At 40.7% G+C, this 12163-nt stretch overlaps 1 protein-coding gene across 3 annotated transcripts in view; it reads right to left on the reverse strand.

The window, feature by feature from the left end:
• Positions 1-230: 230 nt before the first annotated feature.
• The window catches only part of LOC149704990 (glutamate receptor ionotropic, kainate 3-like), a 99526-nt gene continuing 87593 nt past the window's right edge, over positions 231-12163 (reverse strand). For all 3 annotated transcript variants that reach the window (XM_089865133.1, XM_089865132.1, XM_089865134.1), the window contains exons 10-14: positions 5228-5428; positions 3655-4022; positions 1386-1584; positions 931-1156; positions 231-602 (exon numbers count right to left, since the gene is read on the reverse strand). In XM_089865133.1, the coding sequence (XP_089721259.1) occupies positions 322-602; positions 931-1156; positions 1386-1584; positions 3655-4022; positions 5228-5428 (1275 nt within the window). In that variant the 3' untranslated portion in view covers positions 231-321. The remainder of the gene's footprint in view (positions 603-930; positions 1157-1385; positions 1585-3654; positions 4023-5227; positions 5429-12163) is intronic.

Here is a 12163-nt window from a genome sequence, read left to right on the forward strand (position 1 = left end):
TGGGCACGTCTGTCGTCAACCGCTCCAATGATAGCCTTAATATATCAACCATTCTTTCTTTTTGAAATCGGCTCCTCAAACTTCTCTTCGCGACAGCCCAGAAGCCTTTCAAACCTTCCACCAATGTTTTCTTTCATTCCGTAGCTAAGCCTCTTTTTTTAAGTCTTAACCATTTTAAAAATATATTGTAAGGGTCCATATTTTTTTTCGTATACGCACTAGAGGGTGCATGGTATTTATCTTTAAACACATTTTCCCCCGGGTTTAGAGTGTTTTTATTAATATTTTTTTCTTTTTTTTTGGTATTTTTTTTGCCGTCAACTACGTCTGTCGGTTACGAACGGATCGTCTTCTATATTTGATGATAATTTCAACTATGACCGAGACGCAACTGAGTCCCAGTCCCGTCAATAGCACCACAAAAATACCGCCAACATTGTACAGCCCCAATTCATCGGCCGTACGAGTCGTGTTGATCTCCATGGGATCGCATTTTTCACCACCCTCCTTTTTCTTCCACCATTTGTTTTTTAAAGCGGCCAGAGAACCATCTTCTTGGAGGCGCAAGATCATACTTGAAAAGATGGGAGTGTAAGGAGAACCTGATACAAATGGTAAGCGGTGAAACTTATTAAATACGTTTCTCCATTCATTCGAAAGATCTTATTAAGACTGAGGAAAACAACATTGAAGAAGATAATAGCTCAATTAAATAGATCTTTTTCAAAAGTAGTGGCTGGAAAATTTAATTATCTAGAACCTGAAGCAGACAATATTCTAAGTCCTTATGCACCAAGATGACCTAATTTACAGATAAGCCTAACCTTTCGCGTAGCCTCCAATAACTTAACTTTATCCCTTGTATCTTCTTCAATATCGAGTTACATAGTTCCAATATTAATTATCTTAATGATCTTAATGAGTATTTACCTTGAGGCATGGCTATTCCATAACCTTTACTGTCTAGCAAGCCTCCAACTTGAGTCAACCGACAATTCCTTTCGGTTATATATTCGATAGAGGTCGACTCCATCAAAAAGGCGTAATTCTCGTTGAGGACCCGATCAACCCCTTCCAAATTGGAATTCGTGAACGCCGTTGGTTGAGATTGTTTCATAAACTCCCACATTCCTTTGTACATCTCAATCTCCGAATTCTAAAAGGCAGGGTCCATTTCCACGTAGCGAACAAAAAGAAGAAGAAGAAGAAAACACAGGAAAAAATGCGGAGAGGGTTGAATTTAAAATTGACCAAACGAAGAAATACGGGTCAAAATGTAAATGGATCATTTGGAGGACAAACAAGGTTTATCATCGTGCATGGATTTTAAGTAAACTGAAAGTGAAACTATGGAGCAGCGTGCATACGGAACAAAGGCTGATTACCTCGAAGAAGGCGCAAGTGGAACCGCTGGCGACGCAGCCATATTGAATTTTAGTTTGTTTAGCTAAATCTTCGACCTTTTCGATGGGTAGTTTTAGCCTCTCAACGGTCAAAAAGGCGGCGAAGTTGGCCGTATACGATGAAATCATTATTAGGGTAAAAAACCACCAACTTAAAGCGGCCAAACGAGTGGACAGAGACCTGTAAAATTATGATTAAAACGAAACATTTCCTACTAATTACGGATTTAATAAAAATATCTATACTCTAAAACGATTAGGGCAAGAATGGCTACAGAAAAACCGGAACAGAAGTCAAATAAAACGATGAGCAAGCGTAAAATGTTCAAACACTGGAAAAAGGGACCCAGACACAAAACTGGAAGCAAGCAAGAAAAAAAGTCAATGACGTCTAAATATAAATTTTAATTTCCCGTAGGAAGCCATTTTTCATTCGACAAGCTAAGAATTTTTTCTTCCCCCCCCCCGCCCGTTTCTCTTTTTCTCTCATCTTCGTCCCGCGGAGGAGATAGAATGGGTAGGATGGGGGTCCGGCTCGGCGCGCTTTTTCTAGCTTGCTTTGGACCTCAGAGGTTTGACGTCTTCGTCAAGGAGTATAGCTAAGCCTCGGCCAAAAGTCCAAACCAAATCGCTTTTATGTCAGAGCACGAGGGAAGGCGAGAGAGAGAGAAACGCGACGCGCGAGACTGAAAGACGACCTCAAAAACCACGAAACTCGCCTTAGAACAGTCTTCTAAGCAATGCATTGAACGGTCTTGAACTTTTTATTTACGCTATTTTTTTCCCTTACTGGCTCACATAAGGATGGACCAAGCCTTGGCTAGTACAGTACAGCTCCAATTTATTACCGTAGGCCCTCTGTCGTTGAAAAATGAGTTCCTTGGTCTCCATAAATTCAATTTTCCTTTCAAGCTCCCCGTCTCCCATCCACACCCTTTCAATGATATTTCGACGCCTTTTTAGGGACCACAATTTTTTTTTCTTCTTAACACCTTATTCGTGCCCCGCATACAAGGGTGAATACAGTGAGAGCTTCTACAGGGCAGGTTTAATATAAGGCGTCTTTCTTTGACTACATTCAAGCTTAGGCGTATGGACAAACTCGTACTGAATAGTGAGTGAGTGCACAGGTCTTTCTATATTCAAACGTTCGATATTTTCCTCTTTTTTTTCACGATACTTTCAAATATTCGACTGTTAAAGGCAATTCGGTTTTAGAAGCCACTTTTATGGTATGATATTCTATTTCTTTTTTCCAAGACTATCTAGTGGTAGCTGATAGAAGAAAATCATTAGAAGTGCCTCATTTTCTAGACCGCATTGTGAACAGAGGAAAGGAAACATAGTATCGAACCTTCTATCATTTATAAAATACAAAGAAACTATATAAAGGCTTAGAAACGAAGGTTTATCTGTTGTCGTAGGTCAAAGAAGTAGGGTTTCCTTGGTCTTAAACACTTATAGGACGTGGCGAAGACGTTGGGAGTGCATGAGAACGATTCGAGGAATGCGCGGGTGAAAGTTCTGTCATTTTTGCGGGGTGCGAGGACTTTTGACAGACGACAGTTTATTGGCAGACTCAAATGTCGTAAGCAGCCGATAGTGAACGGATAAAATTGAGCGAACCCTTTTTGAGTCTGACGCGCGCGCTATAGTGCGGTAGAAGAAGGATAAAAAGAAAAAAAAGGGTCAAGAACTCAATGGCATAAAGAAACTTGACAACCGAGATATTCTAACCCCGACCGAGAAATAGTCAACCTTATATAGGAAGTCATACAAATGGCAACAAACAATTTCGCGCCTCAATGCGTCTGTAAGAACGAGTGAATTGAAAACGTCATTGCAGACGTAAGTCATTAGTGTAACAAGTGTAATTTGTGCGTGGTTAAATTTCACACCCAGATCTTTACTAGTAGATAATATATATGTAGTCAAATTATATGGTAAATATCGCGTAATCAAGTCAACTTATACAGTGAGTTTTAAGCAAATTAAGCAAACCCAAGTTAAATGTAGATAAATGGCCAAAATATCAAACGAAAATAATAATGAAGTAACATTCCGAAACATGCCACTATGACTTAATTCAAACTACGCAAAACCATGCATGCCAGGGGTAAAGGACTTTTACCCTAGGGTGATTGTAACCATAGTAACGCCATAAAAACAATTCAGGCGTAGCGTAACGTCTCAGAGCCCCTCAAGTCAATCAAGCGTCCATTCCGAAAGGGAGTACTTAAAATTGTCCTACCGTGGTGTGACGGAAGATCCCTGCCTCATGATTGAGCTGAGCATGAACCACATACTATTGGCGAAGCCAAAGTTATTGACGAGGACTCGCCTCCCTCCCGGCTTGATGACCCTTCTCTCGGGAACCCACTCGTTGGGTGAGAACCTGGCCGTGACGTAGAGCATCATGCTAGCCAGAATGTACGCCCCCAAGGTGAAGAACCAGACGTCGATAGAGAGTGAAGAGAAGAAGATAAACGGATTCTTCTCGCGTCTCTTTGGCTTACGGAACAGAATACTAATGCCCAGATTCATAAAGGGCATCGTGAAGTCCACAACTTCTTCGCGTTGGTAAGTAATTGTTACGTCGGCTACAGCCAAGTCGGCGTCCTATACAAGAACAAAGACAAGATTGAGTTTACAAGTTTCAAACTTATTTCCACAGTTTTGATATTGCAAAGAGGCCCGGGGTAATTGCGAGGTTTCTGCAGGGAGTAAGGGAAACATTGGTTTAACCGAACGTTGAATTATTAAAAATCTTAAATTTAACTTTGCGCAAGTAAAATAAATGAGAAATCTAAAAAAGTCAATAAGTCAAACACACTCAAATTTGGATCGGAAAAATTTTAGGACAGGCTCGCTTGTTCTTAGCTTTCTAGCAAAGAAAGAAAAATTTACCCGCGGCTTACTATAGAAGCCGCTGAACTAAAAATTATCAAAATATTATCAGGATATAACCCCGTGTCGCTAAACTTTCACCTTTGCTTGACCTCTTTAGAACGATACGAATTAAACAATAATTGCAATTTCATCTTGTCAAAACTAGTACATATTTCAAGATGTACAACTAAATTTTGTTTTCACGATTTCTTTTGATAACTTCCGACTTATACCCTTCGGTGAGATGTAAAAGCTGAAGAACCCAATTTAGAAGAAACCGGGAAAAGACCCGTCTTAAAATATCGCCCGGAGTGACGGGATGTTTGCTATATGGAGACCGTTATGATGGATTACGACGTAGCTTCCAACTAAGGAAACTAGAAAGAGGGAATTGGGTTAGTTGCCCGAAGTCTGTAGAAACTGAAAAATGAAATGCTAACGGTAGTTCGACAGCGGCTATCCTTTAATAGTCGATAGAGTTCCGTTTAAAAGAATGGAGAGCCCGCACACAACCGCGTGCACGGATCTGTTTATTCTTAAAACTTATTGCGTTAGCTGAAGAGATTTTTCCGAATAACACGCGAGCGTCTTAATGAAACAAGAGGAAAAAGACAATAGAAGCCCCTAAAAATTCGGAGCTCAGCGGCTTTTTCTCTTATTACCTTGCTTGAACAGAGAAAGAGGGCCAAACATTTTCAGAAGAATGGTAGGGACTATCCGCGATATCTTTTGTCTATTAATAATCAATCCAAGTAGACAGTATTTTTTAAGGGTTCGAAATTTTACCCTTAATAAGTAGTACACCGTAAAACCTTAGGTTTCCCAGGGTTATAAAGAAAAGGAGGATCAGTACGGTGTGAAAACGGGGTAGTAGGTCGTTGGAAGTTGATATAGTCGCCTTAAGGGATAGGAGAATGAGAAAGAATGAACGTTACCCTGTCGATAAGTTCCCTAATCATTCCGTTCCACTCTCCTCGTCCTTCGAGATTGCCGTAGTTGTTATCCCGGACTAATCGAATTTCGTAACGAAAGCCTAAATGAGCGGACAGCTTTTCGAGGAGGTCAACGCAGTATCCGTGGAATCGACTATTCCCCATTAGCTCCTCGTTTTCTTTCACCATCGTGTAAGGTGGACTCTGCAATTATGAACGAGAAAAACACACTCTTTTAGATAGTAACCGAAAGAAGAAGAAGAGAGAACTAAAAAGGTCGACGATCATTTCCAGATTATCTTTCCGAACTTCTAACCGCGAGGTCACGTCCTTTATTAGTTGAATCAACCGTCCCCAATTTCCCTTTTAACACTCGCAAAGGTAACGTGATACGAAAAGTGAATTACTTACACCAAATAAATCAAAAAACGTAATTAAGTAAATTCAAAATATTTTCAATAAATCTAATTAATTATTAGTTAATTTGGTTCATAGCGTAACTCTTCCCAAAATTATAGTCACGTGACATTAATCTATCAATTATAAAAGGGCGGGGAAAGTTTCAAAATTGAAAAACCAAGGCTTGTGCCATTTTATTTGATTTCACAATTCCTTTAAACGGAACGACGATTTGAGGCAAGACTTCAATGATAAAGAAAAGATAAAGGTTGGGTTGGGTTGGGTTTTCTTCGTGGCTATCTCGATCATTCGCTAGGTTGAGCAATTAACGCGGAACTTAAATCGCTCGGTTGATTTCTAATTAACTAGACTGTAGACTCACCACTATCGCCACTATTTGAATGATTCTAATTTCCCAAAACAGAAGATATCCTTAACTTCAAAAGGTCCTCTACAAACTACTTCACACGTGGGGAGGGAGGGAACTCGTACAGGCGTGACGTACTTTATGAATGGTTCCTTATAAACACAACTTAGAAAATGCAAAATAAAAAAAATAATAATACAATACCCAAAAGCTAACATTCAGGGGAAACCAAGTAATGTTATTTCCCATAGCCCCTGTAAAACGATTTCACCTTTGTACTTTCCTGTTCAAGGAAAAGCCATCATACAGAACTTATAAAAGGCAAATTTGAATAATACCCAAAAGCTAACATTTAGGGGAAACCAAGTAATGTTATTTCCCATAGCCCCTGTAAAACGATTTCACTGCTGTACTTCTCTGTTCGAGAAAAAGCTACCATACTGAATTTTTAAAATAGGCTTTATATTTTCTAAACGCCTTTACAAACGCGAAAAAAACAATGAAATTTTCATTTTTTTGGCATTATTAATTTATGTTTAAATTCCCTGGCGAAGATGTCTGCACGGATTTTAATTTTTACTACTATTTTTTAAAGTCATTCATTAATATAATATAGTATGCTTATCTTCATAAATACATCGATGATAAGCCGAGAAAAAATCCTTTTGCTTGATATAGGGCTTATAAAAATATTACACAGAAAAAAAATAACAATAATAATTCACTGGGACCTTTTAAGTAAACTAACTGCCCAGTTCTAAATAGCATATTTAGCTTTGCAATTAAAAATTATTTCTTTTATGTCCCTATGAATGTATTATTTGTTTACGAGACTTTTGCTATAAAATTTTTTGGTCCTTTTCCAGTACGCAGTTTTAGTTCGCTAATAAATTATCCAAGTTATCAATAATATAATAAAAGACAGATTTTCCGCGCCCGGGGCTAAGCTGCTCTCTTAATCTTTTGTCACACTCTCTTCCTCCTCTCGCGCTTCCCTCATCCTGATCTCCATCCTCCCTAAAGAACGATGAAAAGACCGACATTGGCAATAGGCTATTTCAACAGAAATCACTGCCCAACCTTCACCAGCCTTATATCCCTGGTAAAATAACCAAACTGTGAAAGTATGGCCTGGTTATTCAAATAAAATCCCTCCTTTCTCCGACCACCCTGAAAAGTGAATTGAGGAAAATGTAGCGATAACCCATTAATAACGTATAAACCCAGGCTACCCAGCCTTTAATTCCATTCAGGAATAATGCGTGAACTAAGTTGGGTTGGAATTCTTATCTTTAAGAGAAGAAAAGGGAAAGCATAGTAGTTTTTTTAAACAAATAGGCCTTGGTCCTTCTTGCGTCTCCCCCCGTCGCGTAATGTAGTTAGTAACACTCCAGGATACTGAGGACACCCCCTAGAGTTACCCTTTGTGTATCGGCTCTGAACCAAAAACCCCTCGTTTTGTTCTCTTAAATTTTTTTTTGCAAAGTGTCCTATTAAATTTAAGGAAAAAGGAATTCCAAAGGAAATGTGAAATAAAGGTCAAAGATATTCGAAAAAAACCAAAAAAAAAAAAATGGATGAATTTCTTTTATGTTGAACTACAATATTTTACTGAACCTTTCCCCATAATCACTCGTAATTTTTCAATGTCGCCCTTGTTATAAAAAGAGGAACTGGTTGGTTCCATGGTTGCCATTATCACGACCTCTTCCTTTTTTACGTAAAGGTCTTTTGACTAGGAAAAGGAAGCAATGAGGTAAAAAAATAAGGGTTACCAATGACGGAAGTGAAAACAAGAATTCGCGGTAACCACTAAGAAAGATATCTATGGGAAAGACAGACATCAATGGCGGCGGCAAAATGTATTATATATACTGTAGAGTTGATAAAGGTCATGGGGGTGAGAGAGAATGGCGCGAAAAAGGAAAAAAAAAATGGCGGGAATAACGCGCGGGAAGTTATTCCTTTTGATGATCGCTAGGAACTATTTGTGACCGCGTTGGCAAATTATCGTCTGCTCCGTTTCCTCCGCGGAACTATGTTCCTTCTTTTGTCCAGTCCTACTTCACTTCACGCCTTTTTTCTTCCCCCACCCGCCCAGAGATGTAAAAACCGTACCGTGGAAGACATCTTCATAAGGCGTTTTCCACCATATCATCTCTGTCCACGTACCTACATTGAATATGGTGAAAGGCAAGGGAATAACTAGAGTTTCAAGTCTCTTTCAAATATAACTTCATTCGGAATAGAAACGTGGACAACTTTATATTCCGCAACCCTGATCCTCGTACTTTGTCGGTATATAGTAAGGGTTAAAACGGATCGTAGCTTCTTGTAAGACAGGGACCCCAAAAATAGAATGGAACGAAGAGAGAGAGAGAGAGAGAGGGGCCATTATCGGTCAATGGCCCCTACCCTCCCTGAAAATGGCGCGAATATTGGGTTCTTGAAGAAGAAAAAGTTGGGGTGTAACTTTCACATTAACCAATTACAATTCATGTAATTCATAAATAACTAAATGAAGTGAAAATAGAGCAAAGGATAATAGCGTGAGAAATTAAGAGGTGTATAAAACAAAGAGCGGTCTTATAAAATAATTATAATCTAATTAAACCCATACTTAATTAGTTAAGAATTATAATACTTAACTAATTAAGTATGATTCTTTATGGTTGTGAAATCGCGAACTAAGTAAAGTATGTGACGGAATGTAAATGAACACGTCGAGTATAAAATCAACTAATTAAACTTTATTTGCTGCAAAATGTTACTGCATTGTTACCCGTGATAGAACTGACTTAATGCATAGATAGTATGCCGTTATATACAAAAGTTAAAAAACATTAAGTGAGATAATTAATAGACCAAAAAACTAGTTTGAGTATAAACATCCCGGTGTCCTTAAAATGATACATTTTAAATGGTAAATTGATTGAGCATGATTAAATTAATCTAATGGTAATAAACAGAGTTTCGTCACCGAACGTTTAAGTAATCTATCCGCAGTTTTTAAAGTTACAACTCGCACGCAGCCGTCATTCCCAGGATGAACTTCTTGGACTCGCCCGAGTTTCCATTTAGTTGGTGGAAGGTCTTCATCTTTTATAATGACAAGGTCGCCGGACTGGACATTCCTCTTGAGTGAGACCCATTTTGGACGTTGTTGTAGTCGACTCAGATATTCGTTCCGCCATCTCCTCCAGAAGTGTTGCAATAGTTGTTGCCCCATCTGCCATCTTGATAAGCGGTTAGTTTTCACATCGGTGAGGTCAGGCTCGGGAATCGCGGTTAAGGCGTCACCAATTAGAAAGTGGCCAGGAGTTAGAGCTACCAATGAGTCAGGTTCCGTAGAGATGGCAGATAAAGGTCTCGAGTTGAGGCAAGCCTCGATCTGGCATAGTAGAGTGCTCATTTCTTCATATGATAAGGTTGTTGGTCCCACCACTCGTTTGAGATGGAATTTCACTGATTTGACGCCAGCTTCCCACAAGCCTCCGAAATGTGGTGCAGATGGAGGATTGAAATGCCAGCGGATTCCTTCGTCTGATGTCCATCGCTTAATCTTCTCATGGCTGGTTGAAGTAGACAGAGCCTTTAGGAATTCTCGCATCTCTCGGTTGGCGCCAATAAAGTTAGTACCGCAGTCACTGTAAATGTCAGAGCTCTTCCCGCGTCGAGCAGTGAATCGTTTTAAAGCAGCTAAGAAGGCGTCAGCAGTCATGTCGCTTACGATCTCTAGGTGAATTGCTCGTGTTGTGAAGCATACGAACAATGCCATATATGCCTTAAATGTTCTTTGTCCACGACCCTTCATGAACCGAAGACTGAAGGGACCAGCATAATCCACTCCGCATTTCAAGAAGGCTCTGGCTGGGTTTACCCGGGCTGCTGGCAAATCTCCCATCTGTTGTTGTAAGGCAGTTGCCTTTTGGCGAACGCAGGAAACGCAGCGTCTGATATGGAATCTTACGGCATCTCTAATTCCAAAAATCCAGTATCGTCGCTGAAGAACAGTTATGAGGAGCTGGGCTCCTGCGTGGAGGTGCCTAGTGTGCTCATGGTTGATTATCAGATCGGTTAGTTTGCTTCTTCTGGGTAGGATCATAGGGTGAACTTGATCCGTATTAATCTTGGCGTTACGAATGCGACCTCCAACTCTAAGTATTCCACTTGGATCGATGAACGGATTTAAGGACAGTAGTTTGCTTTTCGATGGTATTGGCTGAGTTTTAGCGAGGCAGTGAATTTCTTCATTAAAGACTTGTCGTTGAGCAATCTTTATCCAATGCTTGAGTGCTGACTCGATCTCAGTTGAGGTTAGTGGACCAGTGATTCTGTTTGCTTTGATGGTGCGTGCATTGTTGCCGAATCTTTGTACGTAGGCTGTTACGTGGAGAAGTTTACTGAGAGATGAACAGTTGTCAAGCAGGGTGGTATCAATAGTTCCATGACTTGAGAATATGGCCGTAGGTCGAACTTCCAAGAGACAATCTTCGGTTTCGACAGCGAGAGTACTTTGTCTAATTTCCGGACAGCGAAGAAGCCAACTAGGTCCATGCCACCACAATGAATGATTAAGTAGTTCGATAGCCGAGACACCACGAGATGCGCAATCTGCGGGGTTGTTTTCGCCCTTGACATGGTGCCATCTTGCTTTAGGCACCGTATCTTGGACCTCGCATACTCTATTGGCAATGAATGTCCTCCATCGCTGTGGTGGAGAAGCTAACCAGCCAAGTACGGTCATGGAGTCAGTGTAACAATGGATTTCTGGGATTGTAATCTTCAAGGCATCTCGAATCAATTTCATCAGTCGGATAAGAAGGACAGCGCCACAAAGTTCCAGTTTCGGCAAGGATACTTGCTTCAGCGGTGCTACCTTTGTCTTAGCTGCGATTAGATGTACTTGAACGACCCCGTCTTCATTCTTCGTACGTAGATAGACTACAGCGGCATACGCTTTCTCAGAGGCATCGCAGAATCCCTGAAGCCCAATCTCTTGAGCATGACGTTGCGACATATGGCGTTGAATAGCGAGGTTTTCAATCTCTGGGAGCTCAGATTGAAAGGTCTTCCACCTGCGAGCAAGGGTTTCAGGCAAGTGGTCATCCCAATCCAGTTTGAGCCTCCATAACTCTTGAAGTAATAATTTGGCTTGGATTATAACTGGTGATAGTAGTCCCAGAGGATCAAAGACCTTGGCTGTCTCGGAAAGAACTGCACGTTTGGTTATGCTGTCCATTTCCAGTGATCTGTTGACAATAAACGAAAAGTAATCTGCTGCCGGTGTCCATCGCAGACCAAGGGTCTTAATCGATTCATCGTTGTCGAAGTTAAGTGGACCTTGAATTTCGCGCAGATCTTCGGAAAGAGCGGTTAAGAGTGCAGGATCGTTGGAGGCCCATTTTCGTAGACTGAAGCCTGCTTCGTTAGTGGCTTGTAAGAGTTCACGTTGTAGTTGAAGTGCCATTTCTGTAGTGTCTGAACCGGTCATCAGGTCGTCGACATAAAAATCGTTACTCAATGCTTGAGCGGCAAGAGGATACTTAGATTGAACATCCAACGATAGTTGCTTTAGGACCCTAGTTGCTAGAAAAGGCGCAGAAGCAGTTCCGTATGTGACAGTGCGGAGTTCGTAATCCCGGATCGGTTGTGATGGATTAGATCGCCAAATTATCCTTTGTAAGTGCGTATCATGCGGGTGTACCAAAACCTGTCGGTACATTTTAGCAATGTCTGCAGTTATTGCCACAGCATAAAGTCTGAAACGAAGCAATAGCATTATTAGGTCTTCTTGGGTTTTAGGACCGACGAGGAGGACATCATTTAGGGAAGTCCCGTTAGCTGATTTCGCCGATGCGTCGAACACCACTCGTAATTTAGTGGTGCTACTGCTTTCTTTGAAGACAGGATGGTGTGGCAGATAGAAGGCGTTATGGCTTGAATTCGCCTCTTCCGGCACAAGAGTCATATGGCCAAGATTGATGTATTCCTCCATGAAGTTGCGATATTGCTCTAAGATACTGGGAGTAGTCTGTAGTCGCTTCTCGATGGAGGTAAATCTTCGTAGGGCGTGTTTCCTGGAATCGCCGAATTCTTTGTGACATTTTAGAGGTAGCCGAACGATGTATCTTCCTTCCTCATTTCGACTGTAGGTATTGACGAAATTCTCT

This window comes from Phalangium opilio, unplaced genomic scaffold (genome assembly GCF_054372755.1).
Source record: "Phalangium opilio isolate 3A_F unplaced genomic scaffold, DU_Popi_V2 ptg000014l_1, whole genome shotgun sequence".
Lineage (NCBI taxonomy): Eukaryota > Metazoa > Arthropoda > Arachnida > Opiliones > Phalangiidae > Phalangium > Phalangium opilio.